The sequence below is a fragment of the Syngnathus typhle genome, linkage group LG2 (assembly GCF_033458585.1).
Source record: "Syngnathus typhle isolate RoL2023-S1 ecotype Sweden linkage group LG2, RoL_Styp_1.0, whole genome shotgun sequence".
Taxonomy (NCBI): Eukaryota; Metazoa; Chordata; class Actinopteri; order Syngnathiformes; family Syngnathidae; genus Syngnathus; species Syngnathus typhle.
The window spans coordinates 13,517,928-13,541,530 of NC_083739.1; the positions used below are offsets into that span (position 1 = coordinate 13,517,928).

The following is a 23,603-nucleotide window of genomic DNA, read 5'->3' on the forward strand; positions in this document are numbered from 1 at the left end:
TTGTATTATTATTTCGTATTATTATCGTATTGGTGCAGTGAATCTTTACATATGGCTCAATGACTCCTTCACATGGCAGCAGCCTGTTAGTGTATGGTTAAAGATTTCGGCGACGTGTTATACCCGTTTACGAAACTTACAAAAATGAAACTGCATGCAGAGTTTCAGTATTTATTCAAAATGTATGTTTTCTTCAGACAATTAAAAGGCAGGAAAGTCATGCAAAAAATTATTACACACAGTGAGAAAAATGAACCTGCTGATTATGCACCCACAGTCGTCAGACAACATAATGAACTGCTTCAGAAGCTTCTACCCCCTTCAAAGCACACACACACACACACACACACACACACGACCTACCTCCACTCAGCTGTGTCCTGGTTGAAGCATACAGTGGTGCAACCTGATCAGGACTCTGATGACAAATTGCCACCAGTCTGAGACTGAACCAAGGTGACCGTGGTTACAGGAGAGCTACACACACACATTCACACACACACATACATAGACACTGTGCACCAGCAGCAAGCAGCAGTGCTTGACTGGTATGTACTGCACTAATCAGCGCATTCTCCTAAACGTCAATGAAAAGACGCGTACCCCCCTCCCTACTCCCCCACCCCCATACAGAGCTCTCACTCCTCAGTGTGGCTCAGCTGTGTCTCTCCGAGCTTCATTTCCATTCTTTGAAGCTTCCTGCTCATTTATTCAGCTGCTGCCTTGATTTATGTGCTTCGGTGTTGGACACGTCCACACTCAGCCTGCATGCAGCAGCACCAGCTCTGCAAGGTCAACAATTGTGTGTGTGTGTTATTTTTCCACGGTCTTCGGAACACATGGTGCCAAGGGGGAGAAATCTGAGCTCTGGACCAGAACCCATCTAAAGAGAGACGGAAAACAACACTAGATGTGGTCAGAAAACATCAAAGCTTGAGAATGCTAACAAAATAATGTAGCATTTCATACTAAAGCCATTTATTGACCGGCTCTGACCAGTTGGGTCCAGTCAGCCTCACTTCTTGAAATGTGTCCGAGTTTGACAGCACATTCCGATCTGGTATAATAAACAAGCTGTTCTCTGCATTTTCAGGGGCTGACTTTATTTGAGTGCACTCAAATATACAATTACAACAAGGTCACTGCCGGGTGTAATGACGTTTACTACCATTGTTATGTAAAGCCTGACTCTCTAAAATGGCTTCAGGAGTTCCTGAGCATCCCTCTCGCAACCCCCCTTTCTGCCTCAATTTGTACTTTTCTCACTCTTGTTCATTTATGTGGCTGTTTAATTTCTTAGCTCTCTGCCCTTGACTTCCTCACGGTGTAAACCTTGAAATCTATTGACCGGGCGGGCGGCCATTAGCAGTTAAGACAAGTTTGACGACTAACTTTCAAATCTATTTTACGAGAAAGGCTGATTGTCCCCGCGATGGGAAGGACATTAACATCGGACGTCAACTAAAAGACCGACTCAGGAGACGTCAACTAAAAGACCGACTCAGGAGATTCTAACACTTTTCTGGCCCTGAATTCACCAACAGATGGTGCTCGTGCACAGTCGATGCAGCACTGCAAGCATTATTAAGATCCAAAAATAATTTTCCAAGAGAAATGTGCAATACAGAGAAGTAATGGGGAGGTTATTTTTTAATAACAGCAAGGAATAAAGAATTATCATTGGCCAGTGACAGCTTCTTTGGGAACTCAATTCAACATGTCATATTTGAGGAGCGTTATCTCTCCTTTGTCACTAAAAGCCAATTTCAGCTTTGATTGCTTCGTATTTTGACAGGACCGGTTTAAAAATCCCCGACAGCCCAATAGTGTGTGAACCACTGATTCACCCTCTGCGGCTAATGGATTAATTATGGCCTAAGGGAAAAAAAATAATCAGAAGACATTACATGAGCGAACCTTGGTGAATGACATTTCCAGACAACTGAGTGATGCAGTGTCAGTGGACGGCCCGCCAGCATATATTGAAAGTGGGATTTATCACAATTGCATGCACGTGCACAGATCTCAGAAGCCAGTTGTCAAGGCAACAGCTACGGGTGGTAAAAAAAGAGGCAAAAAAATGAATAAAAAATTCAAGGCATGAAAAGATAACCCATGTGAATGCGACGGGCGAGCACACAAGCAATTAGCAACATCGGGCCACACATTGAAGTTTAATCACTGTTTACCAACCTCCTCCACCACAGGATGGTTTCAAGCGGCGACATGTGCCACATTCCCCTTCTCGCCATCAGGCCTTACAAACCTAATTGAACATCCGTATTATTACACAGAATACTTCTTCTTACTCGACGCTCCATTATCCAGCTGATTATAACACTTGCATGACACGACACTATTGCATCAATGTATTCAACCACATCATCACAGGATGATGAAGGTCCCCGAGGAAGGAGCACTATGGTTCAGAGTAAATACGCACATCATCTCATACACACACACAACCACAGACCAAGTTGGAAAAAAACTCAACTGAGTGTAAATTATTCATGAATCAGTGCGTGAGGCGGTGCAATGAAGCCACACGACCACAGGGGGCAGCAAAGCACATCTAAAAGCTGCAGTGCAGCAGCATGAGCTCATCATGCTTCTCTTCTACTCCTCCCCCTGTAATCCCCCCACACCACCATCTCACTAACCCCTTTATGCCTCTCCTCCCCTTGCTCACCATTACATAAGTTAATGCAGCACACACCCTCATTATTCTGCAGGCAGGCGCTGTGAGGAGATGCAAGGGAATACAGGATGCCAACAAAAGTTAAATGAGAGAACGAGCCTGTGGCTTGAGATTCCCACTGCTATTTTTGTCAGATCCTGATGAAAAAAAAACCAAACAAACCAGATCTTATTTGGAAATCTTGGAAATATGACAAGCACGTGACCCTTTTTGCTAATGATTTTCATTGCTAGGACCACCACTGGTGGTCTGCATTGTCTTCTCCACCATAATCAAACCAAACAAGTAAGGTCTCCAGGGGGCATCATTCTTGAGCATTAGAGAAAACAAACCACCATCCTCATTTCAAGCATTGTAAGCAATGAAGACACTGCAGTGGGGCTCTAGCAGAAAGCAAGCCTGCAGCAGTAGAAAGCTGACTTTGTTCACAACCTCGCCAAACGTGGTCATTATCACTTTCCAGCAGGGGGGGGGAACTGGCACTTGAAGTTGCAAACATTGCACACAGACATCAAACTAGGTCTATTGGTTAGGATTCAATTATTATGCCATAATAAAGCGCATTATTGGCATTACCTAAAAGAAATTAACATGCATTGATGTGCTCCAAATATGGAAGGCAGTACATGGAAACAACCAGAAGATTCTCAGTGATGACTTGTTTTCCACCAGATTAGTATGCGTGAGATGACTGCTCCGCAAAAACAATCTGTGGCTTCCTCAAAACATAAACACAATAATTACACAGAAACATTCAATTTGAATCCACACCAATTCCACAAACTCAAGACCCGCCATTTCGGGCCGTCACAATCACGCTGACATATCTGACCAGGAAACGGCTTCCATCCGAGACAGGGGTAATCTTTTCCACCGCGGAGAGTCTTTTTCACTCACCACAGTGGAACTAGAGGCTCGCTTGGGCAGATCACTGCATTTCCATTACAAGTAGTTCCTCTTTGGGCCCCCCCTTACCTCTTTTCCCAAAGTCTGTTTGAGTCAGAGCAACAACAACAAAGACCAACAACTTCGCTGCCTGTTCTCGTTGATCAACTACTCCCCGGTATTAATGACCCTGGAGGTTTGTCTTGGAAGTCAGTTAGCGAGCAGTGCTGACAGGTCACTTTAGCATTCCAGGCCTTTTGCGAGAGACTTTACTTAACATGCTGCTCTACTCTTGTGTCCGCTGATTCACTGTGGGATGAGGTGGCAGCGCCGCTGTCGCCGGCTCGAGATCCACACAATAAATAAATAATGCTTGCTGACATACTAGAATAAGATACGTATCTAGGCCGGTTTCTATGCAGTCCTGTCTGGGTCAAAAAGTAACACTATCTTATTTTTAGCTAGTGTGCTTCAAAACTGTCAGAAGGCTAAAGTGCCAAACCGTATCTTCTCATTGAGTAGCGTGAAAAAGTGTATCCCAACTTTGTCATTCCTTGTAACCTTGCTAAAAAAGAACAACTGTTCATGACTCAGCTCTTGAAAAGGGGAATTTAAAGAGGAACCATCTGTATTTGGATTTTCCATTAACAACTCAAGGATATCATGCTCTTTTCAAAGCACTACACTACCCACAATCCTGTGGGATGACACAGAAATATCCGATGGTGAAGATACCGTAGAAATGCAAAAATAGGTTTTTGTGTGGTTCTGTATTTAATCGTTCCAATAAACCCAAAATTAGTTCTGCTCTGTTATAAAGGCTTCATAATCCAAAAATGGCAAAATCATTGACCTCATATGTCACAACTTTGAACCACCCCACCTTATACGGTACATTACAAACATTGACCTCCACCCCATGGTGCAGTTCACCATTATTGCTGCTGGATTATTGCTCAACACTAAAAAAAAAAAAAAAGTGTGTTTACTGGGATTTAATTTCCCCTTTAAGCAGAAACAATAAGGTCAAAAGCAGATTAGCCCAAAACAAGTAAGATGAGAATGTTACAATTTCCTGCAGATTCAAAACCAAATCTTAATGTACCAGAAAAAAACCACACGACATTGTTCTTGATGTTACGGTAGCTAAATCGGACACAGATTTAGAAACAATCTGTCTACAGGGATTAAGGTACATTTTGTTCATCCATAGATAATTTGAAAAGAACATTGATGCTACGCAATGTGAAGTGACGTTTAAGGTAAACAAACCAGAAAAACTCAAGGGAAATCATTATACTTGATATCTTTAATTAGGTAAACTGTCTTGTCTTAAATGTATCTTTGTAAACTGTGATAATATCTTTTCTGCACAGGAAAGCAACACAAAGCGTCCACACTGGCCCATAGCCCAGCCCATAGCTCCTACCTTATTGTTCGGCTGGAAATGCAGTACTTCCACATGGCATTCCACACGGTAGTGACATCACTGGAGACCTCAGACATACCCGAAAAAAATGTGCATGGCCCAGCGTTTTAAAAAACTGCCTACTAAAGAATTGACCAGCGGAAATAAAGTCTGCGTTGACTCCCTCGCACCGCAAATTGCAGCCCTCATCCTTCACTTTCCATGCAAAATCCCGTCTCTGCTTAAAAGTCTCCAAACTGCGGCGCCACTCCAACTTGCTGCCCTTACCGGCTGATGCCAGATGACCAAGTAAGGTAAAGGCCTGGCGGGATGTACAAAGCAGAAGACAAAAGCTCTCCACCCACCACAACCTTTTCAGTTCTCTGCAACTCAGTTTCTTATTTTCTTCCCTCTACTTCTCCTCATTCGGTGATCTCATGCATGCTCCCATGACAGTGATGGGCAGGGTCTACGTTGTTAATTTCAACCAGAGAAAGAGAGTGAAGATACGGGGCTAGCAATAGGTGGGCTCATGTCCAACAATGACACAGCTCGCAATGAGAAGGCTGCACTTGGGGGGGGGGGGGGGGGGGGGGTGAAAGCCAGTTCAACATCTGGGAGAGGCTGTTTTGAGTAATAACCCAAATTTCTTCCAAGCAACACAGTTTTGGATATAATATGACGAGGTTTCAGAGATGTAATGAGTTACACCCCCATGATCGGAATATTCCGATGAATTTGGGCACTCGGGTGTCTTTGGAGCGTGCAGGAAGAAAAATACCACTGAATCCCAGACACGTCAGCCCTGTGCAGCTGTGAATAAACTTCTTGAAGTGCATCTGTCCGTCCGAACACTTTACCACATATCCAACTAGGCGGAGTGCACACTTGCTTCACAAGATTACATACTGACTATATTTAAGTATATTGCTTCGAGCAGAACACTGAACTAATAAAATATTTTCATGATAATCTACATAAATTAAAGAATGTTCACGTGACACTTCAGAGTTTAGTTGAGAGATGGACCCATTGCATTTATGTCATACATTCCCAGATTTAAAAACTACTTTTAAAACTTTACATCTGACACTGACCAATAATCGGACACAAAAGTCACTACACGCATGATCTAACGTGAGGAGACGGAAGTAGACAACAAATAACGTTTATAGCTACGGTTGCAAAAAGGGTAATTCTGTTAAAGCAGAGTGGAGACAGAGGGAGACAATAGCAAATACTGACCACAGCACAACTGCAGGCCATCTCCCAGCTGTGTGGATGGATGGATGGATGGATGGCCCCTGTGCTAGCTATCCATTTTCTATTTGCTTATTCTCATTAGGGTTGTTGGCGAGCTAGAGTTGACTTGGGCAAGAACTTATAGAAAAACAATCAGTCCCGTTCACATTCTCACCTAAGGACAAGTGAGTCGTCAACAAATCTCACTTTTGGAACATGGGAAGGCAATGAGAGATGGGCATTTTAAATATGGACAACATACATGCAAACGGGCAAAATCTTTTCTCTAAATGTATTTCAGTTTTTGATAATACATTTTCCACGCAGGAATAAAAGATCCACAAACTAACCCAAAGAGTGTTTGAAGCTAACAATAAAATAACCACACACATCATACTGTTGTTTTTTTCCCCAGTGCAAAGGGAAACCAACAAGAACAAAAACCAACTTTAAGTGCAAGAACTGATTGAGGTTTTTTTTTCTCACAAAAATCAACTCATTCAGAATTTTCATTTTACTATGTTTGTCCTGCATATAATTCCAACGCCCCCTCCAAAATTATCAGGCCTACTCACGCTGTAGTTTAAGGAAGTGTATGACCCAGTTTAAAGCCAATGGAGACATATCTTCCATTTAATGGTGATTGGTGACATTCCAACTTGGAACTACATTCCAGTGTATTTGGAAAAAATAAAATAAAATAATAATAATAATAAATAATAAAGTTCCACTCAGAGTGTGGTGGCAGCCAGTTTGCCCATTCTTGCCGTAGACCAAGAAAAACTTAAACTGAGGCCCAGACTCAAACCAGATGTGATAATCCCGCTGGCCGACCTCTGTTCCAGTTCCATCTATAGCTGAGGGAAATACCCTCAGCCTTCATTCAAAGATGTTATGCTAAATCAGTAATGCATTATTAATGAGACTTCTGTCTTCATATGCGAGAGAACACATCATCATATAAGAGATGTTTCCTTTCGAGCTTTCTCATCCATTCTGATCCAGACATCAAACTGACAAAAAAAAAACTGAGCCGCCAAAGGGTAGAGACAAAGCTTCATTAGGACCCAAAGGAAACTCCATTAATTGTCTCAGCTGCATATCAGTTTTTCAGCAGTTGGAGTGTGATTGTTAGGTAAAAGGAGCATCTGAGGCCACTGTCATTATGGGCTGTAAATGACATGACGCCTTCTTTGTGGTCCCAACAGCAGCAGCTCGGGGCGGGGGGGGGGGGCATGTCATCAGACATCTGGTAATCAAAGGACAAGACAACATGTTTGAGAATGTTCCAGAGGGTTCATCCTCTTCGTTCCCACTTTGATTAACAGTCTCAAAGATCACGAAAAAGAACTTTTAATCTAATTTGAGGATGATGGTGAGAAAGAAAAACGTGGACTCCCTTGCCATGCTAAAAGGACAAAACTGGCTACTAATGAGGCATAGATTATGCAGGAGGTGAGAGGTGAACGGTGCAGGTTCCCAGTGGGACTGAGAGGAATAAATTTAGCCGCCTGCTTCTCAGTAAACAGACATAGCCAAAGTCAACAAAACGGGTGATTTTGCAAGATGATGGACAAGACCAAGTTGTCTCTCACAATTCCCCAAACTAATGTCTGCCTTCAAACAACGTTGTGTTGTCTTCCAACTTACCTTTTGTAAAAGTTGTTGTGAGGGTGCAGGCACAGCACATGCCAGTAATCCAAGCAAAACGCTTTAAACTTCCACATCCTGGGCTCGGATGCTCAAGGGGCGGCGCGCTTCTGGAATCCAACGACATTAAACGACAACATGGCAGCAAATAAACACAACCTTGCTCATTTCTTCAGCCAACTAATTCATGGCGTGGAAATCAAATTCATCCTCCTACTGGAACGCAACCTCAACCGCGGCAGCTTGAACCTGCCAGGAACAACCACACCACTCCCTGGAACAGCCTCTGTCAACACAAGCCCAGAAAAGCCAGCAGACCGGGAACCCCTTTTGGACTTATTTGAAGCGAAAGCCTTTGCTTGGGATCCGAGCCCCGGAAGTCTCAACAGTGATGGCTGTGTTTAGCAGCAATCCAGGTCAGTCAGTGTGTCCTCTGTGACGGTGGCTCAACACAGTGCGTCAGCCGAGAATCCTCGGAGACTCCGGCTCCAGTCAGCACAGGTACCGGAATGTGGAGGAGAGCCCGGGCGAGGAGGAAGACTCATGCCGTTGCCAGTCGATCTCAAACTTTCCACTCAAGCCCTTCTCCTGGTTTCTCCTCATCCTTGTGCGCTTGCTCTATCAGTCTCCCTCACAGAGCCACTGCCATGCGCACAGGAACTCCCAGAAATGTGCCGATTGGGGTTGCCGGGCAACACTAGCGTACTCGAGAAGCTTCAAAAGGAAGCAGAGCAGGAAGGCATTTGATTGGCTGTCTTATTGGATGGGTGGGGCTGCAGCAATGTTGGATGACCACATGTGTTCATGCGTGTGTCGAGCAGGCATCCTCTCTGGAGTCTATGCGCAAAGAATGTTGGATGATGGGGATTCCTAAAATGAGTTTATTAGTGGGGTCACATACGGAAGAAAAAGGTAATTTATTCTTATAAGATCATAAACGATGTGAAAAGAATTGAGGATTCAATTTAGTGCGAGATGCTGTAGTGCATCTTCTGGCAAAAATGTTTTCAGTTGGCAAAAATGTTTTCAGTTGAACACAAACGGAGTATTGTTCCTTCTCTGCTGCAGTTCAACCAGGACCTCTCATCAATATTCAATCCTCGGTCGTGTGAAAACCAACAAACAATGAGAATGATGCATCATTACGCAAACATACGGGCCTTCTCACTTAATTCACAAAATGCAAATAAGCATGCAGAGTAACACGCAAGTTGCGATTAGATCGGTTTCATCTGTCCACGGCTCTCCGCGTGACTCGTTCCTGCCCCCCCCCTTGGCACCGAATGGGCCCTTCTCAAAATATAGAAGGCGCTTCTGTGTCACAAAGGATGCACAGAAAGCCTGAATGGAAGCAGGGGCACACAAAGGAATGAATTAATCTACACACCATTCATCAGCCATTTTCTCACAATTCACACCTTCTTTTAATGAGCCTCACACAAAACGAAGCGGCGTGATTCCTAATGTGATTTGTTTGATCTCAAAAGTATCAGGCTTATTGACTTTCTGTAGTCAATATTAAAGAGAAACATGAGCATCCGTATTTTCAATCTAGTTCTTTTCCTATTTGATGAATGGAACGTGACATTCAGTGGCAAAGTGTGGGAGGAAACAGCACTGGTTTTGTTCAGAACGCAAAAGAGCCCGTCAGGAAAAGCCATTGGTGCAGCATTCGGTGGCATCAAATGCAAATGGGCCTCAAACATGACAGGTTTACAGACGGCAGGGCAGAGTAAAGGGAACAAAAACCAAATCAGCTCACACGCATGTTCGTAGAGGTGTCAAATTTAGTAAATCGACAACACACCAATTATCAATTTAATTGATTAATCGTTTGGAGACATTTTTAACTAAAGATTGTCCAAATCAATGACCCTCAATCTGTTTGATATTTCTTAGCTGTTGTTCAGTTGTTTTTTAACCACTAAATAAACAAAAATAAATTGTTAATAAACAGTAATACAGCCATTTTAACACACTTTTATGCAAATAAAACCGTATCCAATTATTCAATTAATTGTTGAAGTATTCAATAGAATCATCAATTCTAAAAATAATTGAGAATGACAGCCTTAACCAGGGGTTAACAGGATTATGATATAATAATAATAATAATAATATACCGTAATTTTCGGACTATAAGTCGCACTGGAGTATAAATCGCACCAGCCATAAAATGCCAAAAAAAGTGAAAAAAAAACATATATATGTTTATAAGTCGCTCCTGAGTATAAGTCGCCCCCCCCACCCAAACTATGAAAAAAAAACGCGACATAGTCCGAAGATTACGGTACTAAATGGAATCAAACATCGCTGCTTTGTTGAAAGCGGTTAAGAAATCCGATACGGATATAAAAGTTCTATCAAGTCACTCTGTTGACCATAATAAGCATCTGAAGGTATGATAAAATAAAATCAGTCCTGTTTTATGTTGTGCTAATCAATATAGGCCTAAAATGTACCACAAATCTAACGGTCATAAAAAAAGCTTTGGCCCCTCCAGTCATTCTAATAAATCGACCTGATGTGAAGAGCGGTTTGACAGACTCGTATTGTCTCAATGCTACGGCTGCAGCATTAAACTGCAGCACTCTGACATGGCTGATATTGAGCATTGCAGCGCCTCCCCGGGATTGACCCAGTCAATCACTGATAAACTGCCCTAAAGCATCTTGCCATGACCTTCCCCGAGTGATGTGCACTCCATAAACACTTGAGTAGAAAAAGGCCAGCTGCAAAGAATCATCTTGCCATTGCGAGGTCTCAAGGAGTACTCAGGTTGTGCACTGCCGATTTGATAAGACGGGGGTCGGAGAAAAGCATGCGAATGTTTATGGCATAGCAAGGAGATTATAATGGGATTCAATGTGACTACTCATATTAATTAACTACAAGGCTTGCTGAATCAGTTTGCAAAAGAACAAATGAGAGCAAAACAACCATTTATCAATAGATACAGACACATGTACAATACAGTAATCCCTCGTTTATCGCGGATAATTGGTTCCAAAACCACCCCGTGATAAGTGAAATCCGCAAAGTAGGTCACACTCTCATCTGTACATTTTCTGTGTGTCAATAAATGTACATAAAACAATTTAAATGCATATGTTATTATTAGAACATTAAATAATAGTTTCAAACATGTAAATACATTAATAGTATAACAGTATAAATATTGAAAATATGAATATTATACGTGTGTGCGTGCGTGCGTGCAACATAAATAGATGTGACGTTCTGTTGTTAACGTTGGTTAAACAGGGACCTCTAGTGGTCACATGTTACCATAGCAGCGCTATGCGCATTTTGTATATGTATATGTAGCTAAAGTATATATACTGTAAATATGATTTTAGGACTCTTATTATTATAACTCTTTATAACAAGGTACAATACTGTAAATAAGTTTTCAGAAGTCTTATTAAAAAAACTTATTTTATAACAAAGTACAACACTGCAAATATGTTTTTAGAACTCTTATTATAACTGGAAAAAATCCGCGATGCAGTGAAGCCGCGATAAACGAACCGCGAAGGAACTCAGAAAATTTTGCTCCAAGGATCATTGCGTCACACAAACCCCCCCACAACAATAACGTGAAGGCTCATGGAGGTGACACACATACACACACAGAGAGAATAAACGATTTTACGCATGAACTTATTATTGAGCCCGGGTGAAGCACACACCTGAAAGAATGCCATGGAAAAGTCTTCCCCCTGGTGGCGTATTGGGATATCGTCTACAACCAGCCAGGACAGGATGGGTTAATTTAGCAGAATTAAACCTTTTTTGTTTTACACGTCACATTCACGTTAGTTTTAAAAAGAAAAAAATCATCCACAGTATATATACAACATAAGGATTTTGTTTGATGATTCAGTCAAATATCATCTCAAGTATTTGCATGTTTCCCCATTTATAACTATAGTCTAGGATTGCCAGCTAAATTAAGATGTGTGGAGTAGTATGCAATATATACTAGTGGGTAGATAATAAAATGTCATGTCCTTCCAGAGAGGAGCAGTGGAAAGATAATCCTGCACGGAAGGTAGTGCTCCATTTTACATACTAACACGTCACCCACATGGTAGAGTACAGCTGTTCAGCCGCCAGCTTGAGAGCAGGCACGCAGAAGGTGGGTGAAGGGAGGGTGGGGGGAGACAAACTGGCAAAGATGGTGGGTGGAATAAGGATGCAGAGGTGAATTATATCTAGAATAAACTTTAGGCTTTGAATAAAATCAAAACCGCATGCAAGCTGAGTTAAAAGTATAAAGCGGGTAATAACATTTCTCTGGCTGGGTTGAGGTGGGCACTATGTCGTGAAGTATTTTCTTTTATTTATGGAAGGCCTGTCACACCCTGAGGGCTGAGCAATACAACTGAGGGAGAGTGACGTGATCCCCGTGACAAGGACCGTCGGTAACACGGAGCTTTATCAACACATCACTATCTTTTTCTTCACGTCGCAGCTCTGCTGTGAAATAAATTCAGCACGCGCAGACAGAACTGCCAGTTGTTGTGTTGTCGTACTGCATGTGAGACAACATCCGTGCAGATAAACATATCTGAGTCTTCTGCCAGAGGAACAGAATGTTCTGGAGGTGCATCTGTTTCTGATGCTCTCCTCTGTGTATCTGCTGTTGGCAAAGGCAGCGCCTTATTATGGTCTGTTTCAAGCCTCTGATGCATCAGCACTAGCAGGTCCCCCGAGGAAACTTTAACTCACTGAGACGTGCACCCGTGAGTGCAGCAGCAGCACATCCAGGCGGCTTGATAGTCTTTGAACATGACTTAAAAACTCGGTAGCTGACACTTGGCAAAACACAGCAAATATCTAGCTGTTGATGTGAAAAATATGAAAAAAAAAATACAATTGGTTCTTGAAGCAAATATGAAGCTTCATTTTCCTATTACTACAAAAGAAAAATAATAATGTCACGTTAGTATGAAGGACAAAGCACACCTTGCTGGATTGAGTGACGCTAGCTTTACATCGCAACAGCAAGCCTCCAGGGCCCTCTGTGATCCTCTCTAACCTGCTTACTGAGGGCAGCACAATGGCCCGGTGGGATGGGAAGGATTACGTCCTCGCAACCCTCAATACGATGAGCGGTATAGAGAAAACACAAATGTTCCACTGTTTTTTTTTTGTTTGTTTTTTCTGTTTGAGCTTTTCAGGTTAAATACTGGCGGTTTAATGGCTGCTATTTTTTTCAAAGTACATAAAAACAAATTAGCTCTGAGTAATAATAGTAAAAAGGAGTGTTAAATTCTAGCGATTGGGATTAATTGATCCATTGTCGAAACTAAAAAGATCGCAATTAATGAAGATGCAAAGCCATCAACGTACTGTAGATCACCCTTGAAGCCTTCAATCCACGTTTCCGAGAAATCAAAAGGAGCTTAAAATGTGCAAAGAAATGAAGCAGCTAATTGGCGACAAAACAAAAAACCAACAGATTTTACGCTTACATTTCAGTGACATTAACAACTTGATTTTAAAACACTGCTCATGATATTCAAATCCAGGGTGACGAACTTTCGTCAATATAAATTCATAGACCAAACCTGTACTTTCTACGCTTAATAATAATAATGTCAACTGCAATGTCAGCTGTCGTAACGTTTGGCAGCAAACTGTCAAAGCAATTGCCAGACGAGCGGGGGGCGGGACTCAAAGGGTTAGATGATGACATGGCTACACATACACACAGTATGTTTCTGTGTTTGGGCAAATGAGTCACTAAGTTCCATCTCTGCAGCATTTTGCACACATCCACTGATGCCATGTGCGCTGACAGCCGGCTCTGTGCCAGCCCATGTGCAGGCAATGTAGACATTGCACTAAAGCGCTGTGGAGGTTTGCTCGCAGCGAATGTGCTTAGTCTGAAGACTCTGAAAAGGCAAATGTTCTGTCAGCTGTGGTGACGCACTCGCTATTTCATCAGCGCTGGCGTCATTGGAGCAGGAGTAGCGCATTAAGATGTTCTCAGCTAATCACGAGAAATGGGAATTCCTGTTGGAGCAGCTTCATGACATGAAGACAAGCTCAGAATGTCAATGAAGCTCAGTTGGCACAGTGAGGACCAAAAGTAATGTCCCTTTGAAGCTAGCAATCAGCACGCCAAGATCGAACCTCCTTGACGGCAATGTCCCAGCCATGACAGTCGACTCGTCATGCTGTTATTCCAAATGTTAAACTTTGCCCTTCTTGAGGCTCCAAAATCTACAGGGAAATCAAACCAAGCCAACTTTACAATACAATCCCAACACATTTAGCTAAATGACCTTCAAATAAGATGTTCAAAATCATGTTGATGGAGGGCCATATATTGTAAAGGAACATGACTGGTGAGCCAGCAAGGTCACTCTAATATTCTGTTAACTGGAACTCCAGAAGCAAATGTGTCATGAAATTCACTTCAGTCAGTTTCTTAATATAAAAAAAAAAAAAAATGCACATTTGCAATTTGTGTTGACCAACATGGTTTAAAAGACCAAACAAAACACTTAACAATATTCCTAAAGTCGGTTTGATTATCACCAAGCTATGGCCTTGACATAAATTCCACCCCATCTATTTAAAAAATATCCAAACGGATTGGTGTAGGTGTCGTTATTTTGTACACCCCAACTTGCACACCCAGTATCCATTTGCAACAAACCAAATCCGACACATTGGCGCTGCTAAATATACTCGCAGGCCATCATATTCTCACCCCAACGAAACATCTGCCTCCCTTAAGGATGGACCAGTGAAGCATGCTAAAAAGCAGACAGCCTTCAGCTAAGCCCCAAACTTCTGCTCGTCGCCACCCACTGTTGCAGGCTCACCATTAGAATTTCACAGGAGCAGGCTAGCAAACATGAAAGGCCATTTAGAAAACCCAGGCTCCTCTTATGTTGCTCATTATAGAAGGACTGCGAAGCCTGTTTGACTGGAAGCGAAACCAACACATTAGCAGCATATGTCGCTTGGCCTTTAACAAAAGGAGATATTATACAAAGTCGTGAATTTGCACATTGCTGTACTCTGCCTTACTCTTAGAAGCTGGGATCAATCCAACCAAGAACATATCAGAGAGCACTGACCTCCACCGGGGTCAGAGTCGTTTCCGAGTTATGCTAATAACAAACGTATCCGACTGTAGAAGAAAATGCAAACTTGTTCTGTCATGCTTTGATGAAGTATATAGAGGAATGGTACTCGCATGCAATGAAAGTCGAATCACCGAGACAGAAGGAACGTGACCGCGTGCATGGAAACACGGGAGCAAACGACATTAACTGTGAAGGACTCAGTGGAGAGCCGCGAAGGTCTCGTTTTCATTTAGATGACTAATTGACATCTATATGCTATTAATTGTAGATTGTGACATGGAAGGGTGATGTAGCACCACAGTATTCACAAGCTAGTAAGTATGAGTATGAACATGAGGCTAATATGAACAGTCCGTGGAAGCAGAATGTGGCTTGCTGGGGTAAGCAGGGACACCCCGGAAAAAATGTTTGCCTTTTGTGGCAGCATAAAAGTGGTTTGGAAGATTAATGGATGAATTTGAAATGCGGACTTGTCAGACCACAACACACTTTGTTACCCTATCTTTGAGGAGCCTGGGCCCGGAGAAGCTGGCGGCCTTTTGAGATTTTAATTTGCATTTGTTGATATACAGACAATTGTCCAAATGTCATTTTCACAATGGTGTTGCTTTTTAGTGTGCTACAGTCTGAGGGATCAAAGGTCACGGGCATTCAACGTTGGTTTCATCACATCATATTATGGACCCTAGATGATTCAAATCCATACACTTTGCCATTTTAGGAAGATTGTTCACAAACTATTTGCTCACACAGCGTTGACAAAGTGGTGAAGCTCACTACACTGAATCGAATCAATTCACTTATTAATACTTACTGTATTGTATGCTACATGTAATGAATCATCAATTGTCCTCGGGCCATGAGCTGATCATGGTAGCGATGCAACACACACACAAATAGGTGCAAAGGAGCATCCACCGATAAATGACTAAATTTCCGCAGCAACCCGACACTCCAGCAACAATCGCCTTCATACTCTCATCACAGCTGTCACGCTAACAAAAAATATGAGCGTCACCACGTGCGCCATCTATTATTCGTCAATCTTTCCTTCTCGCTTACGTTCCACCTAACTGCCCCTCCCTGGTAAAAGCAACATTGTTTACCAAGCACGAAGAGGGAACGTGAGAGGACAGGAGGAGGTCGGGACGCCATACGTGACTCAGCACAGACACTACACACAAATGACGGCTTCCGTCTCAACCAGCCCTGCTGGTGTCTCCATGAATGAGCGGCACACCACGCCAGGCGGACCGCTGAGTACGCTACTCACATGTCATACAGCCGGTACCCGATGGCGGAGCCCGGTCTGCTGGGGTGGGCTGCGGGGTCTCTCATTCGCCGGGGATCCGTGCTGCTCACCACGGCTCGCCACACGCTCGGTTTGTCCATCCTGCCTGTGTGCTGGTCAATGGGACTCAACTGCGGGACGGCGTGCGCACACGGGGGCTCACTCACGTTCGCTCTCCCTCGCTCGTCCGGTCACAAACACAGACTGCCAGGGAGATGGGTGTGTGATGTAATGAGGAGCATCCAAGAAGCTGCCTGGGGGTGGGGGGGAGGTGTGCGGGGTAGGGATCTAGTGATGCTGGAGGAGTGTGTTGTGGACTGTCATGGTCCTGATGATGTTGGATGTCCCCGGGGTGGTGGTGGGTTGGAGGAGGGGGGGCAACTTCTTGCAAAGCTGCGGCCCAACTACAAGAAGATGCGTTGCCTCTGCACGCATCAGCGTAACGCCCCTCTCCACCCTCTCCCATCCTCTCAGTAGTACAGTCCTCTTCAAGGCCACGGGATTGGTTCCTCGGTCTCCATAGAAACAGGAGGATGTGTCAGAGGTAGGGCTCATTATCATGCCTTCTCTCTGCTCACCATCCCATTTTGTTTTCACTTCTCGCTCTGTTCTCCTTTCCTTTTTGCCATTTCTCGTCTCCTCGCAGACTGCACTCGCCCCTCCTCATCCATTTCAGCTCTCAAATTGATGCACTTTCTCTGTAGAGTCATTCAAAACAGACGAGGGTGCGCAAACCATTCGGGACAGACGTGAGGAAGCTCCATTGATACGGTTCATGATGCATAATTAAAAAAAAGATAACTTGTGGGGGGGAAAAAGCAAGTTAACAGCTCATGGAAATTTTGAATTTAGCGCAGGCAACATAACACAGATGTATCTCGTACAAGGTATAACAACACTAGAAGTTCAAAAATGTCAATATTTAAATTGTAGTTTTGACACCAGTAGGCTGGCAAACATCTCCATAGGAGCAGTTCCACATACACACATGCAGTCTGAGCAGCATGCACGTGTTCTGCTTTGTCAGTGTTGTCGAGTATTAAAACCAAAGACGACTCGTATTGTCAGAGCGTCGCTGTTTCCTTAATGAACCTGTGTAGAGGCTAATTGCACACGTATGTCACCGCAGCGCAATTACGCCGCTTGCGCTCCTTCTAATTATCAAGCAAGAGTGTTGATCCCTCCAGCTCTGACATGCTCTGATGAGCTGCATGCAAGTGTTGTCTGAATAGATTTCAGAGGCGTTTGAGACTAACAATGAATGCATCAACACACCTTGGATAACACTATTAAACAAAAGACATCTCGGAGCTATTTGCTGGGAGATTACGTTGAAACTATCTGTGCGCTTAGTCACTATGGCGCCCAGTGTAAAAAGTAGGCGGGGGATGAAATATTGATGTTGTGATGCATCACATTGTTTTTTCTCGCATCATCATTATAACACTGTCGTTGCTAGGGACGAACAAAGGGTTACAAAAATGAAGCAAACGATATTTTGATTCAAAGTTGTCATTTTGCTCAACTGAATGGAAATGAGAAAACTAAAGTATGACTTTGTTATGTAATTTTTATGCTTTACGCTTTACGAATCAATGATCAGTGAGTAAAAAAAAAGAACTAATTTATTCACATTCATTGTCTATTATATATTCATTACCTCCTCTGTCTCGGGTTTTAGATACATTGCAACAAGGCTGCAAGCAAATGTTTTACTGTTAGGTGAACGTAACAAAAATGACAAAGGAGGCCTTTCCATGATGGAATCAGTAAAGTCACACTGTTGTTTCTGACCTGGATATTCCTATTGGCCTCAAGGGCAGGGTAAAATGTCAAGTACCAGTGTCAATGCAAGTACCAGTGTCAATGCAAGCCTAATACAAATCCAATTATTTTACACAATGTATGAGCCCCCAAACGAATATTTCTACTTCTTGGTAGCAGCTTGTACACGTGCAGCTTATTTTATTTTAGGCTTGTTTGTTTATTATTCCAATTATTTCGCAAATGTTTTTGGTAACTGTATTGTTTTTTGTTGTTTATGTGCAAAGAAATAAATGATAAAAATTAATACAGACTGATTCAGTCAATTGTGTAGAGTTGATGATCAATTTCATCTGGAAGCAACGGAGGATGAAGTAAAGTTCAACAATTAGTTTGCTTAATTCTATCTCTCACCTAGTTTGTTGTCTAAAATCTTTTACTCGTATCTTTGAAAAAAATAAAAATGAAAATGTTTTGTTCAATGTAATTGGTGAAGTAAATTTTGCCAAATGCTTAAATGCAGTTTTCTGGTATTGTCACTTGTAATGTCAGTGAAACGTTGCATGTCACAGAAGCTGTCCAGCCAGCAAGGCCGTGTCGTAGTCTGTAGGTGGGGAGGGGCCCACACACGGCACCGTGACCTCAATGAGTTAGCAGTCGGAGCACACACACCGGAGCGGGGAGCGAAGATGCTGTTTCAAATCGACAGAGAGCCGTAGATTCACGCTTTAACGGAAACACATTTCAACACAAGAGCTCAAGCTCCGAGGCATCCACAGGCGTGCACAGAAGTACAGAACACACTTGCAGGGTTGAATTCATCATCTCATCCAGGTACTTTGGCCTTACGTGTACCCTCCTCATTCACCATATGCTCGCGGCCGCATAAAATATGAGCCCTCACATCTGTTTGTGCAGCATCAAATACACTGAGTCTCAACTATTGTATGTACCACCCGCGAGAAATACATAGGCACTAGCGCGGACCGCTAAACTGCTAAATATTTCCTAGCTGTATTTTGCTTCCAACATCTATTTCATTGAAATTTGGCTCACGAAGGTATTATTATAAAAGTCCACATGGGCAGTCTCGCCAGCTGAAATGTTGCAGGTCTGACCTTTGCCTCCAATTCAGTCTTGTCACAACATGCTGCTTCCGCTGAGTGAGACTACAATGTAAAAAGTACTTTGAGTCGCCTCAAGGTTAAAAAGCAATGTGAAATGTAATAGCAGTTAATATATTATTTACACATTGTTTTGTAGTTCAGTGGTGTGTATGTTTTGGAATCAAGAGAAACACAGCAGGCATTTTTTTTAGGAAGATGGAATTGAAAAATAACAATTGGGAACTACAAGTAAACTGCAATGGCAAAATGAAAGAAAAAAAAACACAACAACATAATAATATAATAACAATAATAATTATTATTATTATTAATATTAATATTATTAACACACAACATCAATACTACTACTACTAATAATAATAATAATAATAAATTAAAAAAATTAAAATGAAACGGCTGCCTGCTGCACCTGTGTGTTCTTACTGATCTTATGAAAGGAAATAGGAAAAAGTCAACATTTAACAAAATAAAAATTCTAATCAAACAGCGCAGAGGGAAAATAAAGCTTACGTTTTCTGCCCCTTTTTACAATAAAAAAAATAATTTCACCTATCACAGTATCATAGTTAAATATAGTTTACTTGACAGTTTCCATGTTTGAGTCATTCAATAACTTCACACTGCTACTTTCCATCATTTTGGTTCTAAATCTTTGCATTTGAACTATTTTGGTGCATTTCCGATTGTAGTTGCATTGTATGTTTTCAAACTTGATTTGAATTTTTTTAGGTAAAATATTTGTTAGCCTACAGTATTTATTTTTTTTTTTTACATATATTAAATTATGGGGTTTCACTCGCTTATATTTGATAAAGACATTAGAGGGCTCTATCGCAACTACACGGTCGGTCAAGTACATATGGAACAATCAATATGATATAAAATGTTAACAGCAGATATTTGTTGAACATATATTTTATTTTATGCAATACTACTGTAGCTTTCACTAGGGACTTTCAGGTAATGTATTCATCAATCATGACAGTTAAAGATGGCGTTTGTTACCCATTGAATTTCAATCCCGTCTAATTTCAAAGATACATTCTTTTTAATTCTTAATCTATTGAAATACTACAAATTCATGAATGCTTTTAAAACTCATTCATAATGGGGTAAAATTATCTTAGCGTTAAAGTAGTTTGCATAATTTTTGTGCAGCTGGCGTTATATAACTTCCCACTCAGTGCATTGTTTACAGTTCATTGCCCTGTGATTGACTGCAGGCCAGTGCGTGATATATTCTACATTTTGCCCAAAGTCACCAAGAACATTGAGTGACCCTGAACAGGATGTTATACAAAAGTGGCAGCCAGACTCCTTTGAATTGACTTAACACATCTGATTGGCCCCAAAGAACAAGCTCTGTACAATCTGACACCTCAAGGCAGAACAACTATGGGGTTTTTTTTTTTCTTGCTTGGGGTCAGGCCGTTCTCCGGAATCGTCCCTATCAAGCCGAGACAAGACACGCTGCACTGTTTGGTCTATATGAACAAGACTCCTGCTGGAATAGCCTGACTTGTGCATCTCGCCTACTCCCATGCTGCTTTGTAGGGGGGCCTATCTCACCCTCGGGAGACTTGTGCCTAGTGCAGTGATTCCTCAACGGGTGCCTTGGTTGGAGTCATTACCAGAGGTGGGGTGGAAAATATGACTTCATTTCAATGAAAATGATCTTTTCACTGCAAATGTATTGATTATCTATGTTAGAGAGGCACAATAATGCAACAACTAAATAATGCACAACTTGTGGAATCACAAATTGGAAGATGGTACTGCCATGTGGTTTCCAGCAATCAATTTTGTGTTCTATTCAACTGGCCCAGATTTCACTCTAATGTGTAAATGTGAGTAAATTGAGACTCGCGCATCATTCTTTCAGTTTTTGTACTTTTTATCAAGTCAAGTCAAATTTATTTAGACAGCCCTTACTTAATCTCACAAAAATCGTAAAGGTCTTCACATTGCTGGGATTATTTTTAATTGAATGTTGTGTTGTGAGATTCCACAAGGTGGCAGTGCCTCCCCTCTGCAGAGTTATTGTTTGGGAACGTGATCGTCAGTTTCAGTTTGCAGACAGTAAATTAACGTGATCACGACTAAGTTCCCCCCTTTTTTTTTTATTGTGTTATTGTTACTACAACTGCTCTCCGTAGATAAGAGTCCTGGTACATTTGTCCAAAATGCTTGCAACAACTTTTGAGTTAACGTTTAAGATAGTAAACCTCCACTGAGATGAAATGCGAGATGTTTTATTGTTTTTTCTTTTTTTCTTTTCTTTATAAAAATGTTATTCTGCAACTTTGAACCTTGATGCATAGAGGGCACAGTGCAAAGGCTTCTACTGTTCTCGATTTGGCCTCGAGCCGAGGAACATGAGAAAAAAGACAGACGAGACATTCAAAGAGGCCCAAACAAAGAGCTGCCTCATAGAACTGTCACATAGAGAAAGAACCATATCTTGGCCCACACTGAGACTTGATTGCAGAAGATAAGACTTTTTGGTGAAGAGAAGCCAACACACACAATTCACTCACTCCTACACACACATACATGCAAGCCCCCTTGCACGCTCTCTCACAGCCTGCAGTTGTGTTAGTAGTCTTCCACATCAAGCGCCAATCAAGCATTATTGTCATATTTCCACTGGTCGCAATTTTCAAAGGATTGGGAACGCCCAGGTATCGGAATAAAAACAATCTGACAAGGTTCTGTTCTGCCAGTCACAAATGTCAACAGGGTTTCTGATGACAACATCCTCGCAAGGTTTAAAGGAACTCTGAGAATAAGGCTGGAACACATTGGCACTAAGGTCTTTTGAGTGTGTATCATTTGTCATTATGGTTGCCACTTTTCAACAGATTACCTGTGATCGCTTACACACTGTCACACCATCGCCTTCCTCTTGTTAGGACACTCATTAAGGGATAACGCAAAGTGGATTTACACTATTTTACTTTCTTCTATTAAGTGCCACTCTGGCATTGAAGGCGGGCAGGGCTCGGGCTGGGGGAGGATCAGGGCATTCAAGTGAAACAGCAGCTTGAGAGTGGCGGACAGCTGGGCAGATAAACTTTGCACTCAACATTGAAATGCACAAGCCATTATTGAAACTCTAATTTAAAAAAAAAATCTAGAAAACCCCAACAGATTAAAACATGAAAATGTCAAGAGCAAGAATAGTCATTCGTTTAAAACATGCTGATGGTACACAGTACAGAAGAATAGTGGAAGTTGAATGAACTGATTGCCTTAGAGGGGCTAAGCTTTCCCATGAACCCCCAATGTTATTGCCCCCCCCCCCCCCCCTCTCCCAACACACACACACACACACAAGTGGATTAGACCCACGACATTGCCTGGTTAATATCTCACCGGCCAAAACCCTCTACTTGAGTGGTATAAATCAGCTGAGAACAAGCTATCATACTCCCCAGTTGTTTTGTCTTCGTAGAGAAATGTGCACTAAGTCCTTGCGCCATCACCTCTGAGCTCGCCGAAAAGCAGCCCCTCATCACCCCCCCGGCTTGATCTGCGAACTGATGCGGAGCTGCGGAATTGCAAATGCACCCTATCAGACAGGGAGTTAAGACTTGAAGAGCTCCGAGGCCTGTTCGCCTGATATTACTGGGGCAGGGAGTTGATGAAAGGATAAGCTATGCGCGAGTCACACTGTATCGCTAATCTCTCGCTATATCTAATTTACTCGGCAAAGTGTCATCGCATAACGGAGTGAAAGCAAAACGCAGGTCGAGAGAGAAAGGAGTGCGCCGACATGTTTCCCAAGGATGGATGGCAGAGCTTGTAACAAGCTCAAGGTTCACACTAATGTCACACATGATTTTGTGTGGAAATGTAACACCTGTGCTCTGCCGCCAGGCATTACGTGACTTACATAACTGCTGGAGGGAGGAATTTACCAAAGGTAGCTATATTGCAAGTGCCCAACTGCCACAGAAACAAGCGTCAACCTGGGCCTTGGCATGAGTGCAAATACAAGATTGGGGAATGGACTAACCCGAACCCTTAACCGCATCATACATCATGCAAGTCTCCTTTGACTGATGTGATCTTGTAAGCTTGTTCATTGCAATCATTGACTGATGTGCTCTTGTAAGCTTGTTCATTGCAATCAAAATCTTTCTCTCTCTCTCTCTCTCTCTCTCTCTCTCACACACACACGCACGCACACACACACACACGCGCATGCACGCGATTAGGGATACTTGAGACCACATTTTTCCAGTGCGAGTACTTTTGAGTACTTACCGAAACCAAGTAACTGGATACACTTAAAATGGTGACAGGTATGTGCTAACTCCAATTTAACATTCAAATTTGAATGGTTAATTCTGAATACAGCCACTTAAGTAGGGGGGTGTACACTTATGCAACCACATTAAGTCAGTTGTTTATGTTTGCTGTCTCT

At 42.3% G+C, this 23,603-nt stretch overlaps 1 protein-coding gene across 6 annotated transcripts in view; it reads right to left on the reverse strand.

Annotated features, from left to right (window-relative positions):
* LOC133150328 (IQ motif and SEC7 domain-containing protein 1-like) overlaps positions 1-23,603 on the reverse strand; it is a 73,523-nt gene that overhangs the window by 25,065 nt on the left and 24,855 nt on the right. Inside the window, exon 1 of one of the 6 annotated variants that reach the window (XM_061272787.1) lies at positions 7,884-8,530. The exons of 4 other annotated variants lie outside the window; for them this stretch is intronic. In XM_061272787.1, coding sequence (XP_061128771.1) covers positions 7,884-7,960 — 77 coding nt within the window. In that variant the 5' untranslated portion in view covers positions 7,961-8,530. Of the gene's footprint in view, positions 1-5,012; positions 5,464-7,883; positions 8,531-23,603 lie in introns of those variants that run through there. One more of the 6 variants, XM_061272786.1, reaches the window with a different exon arrangement.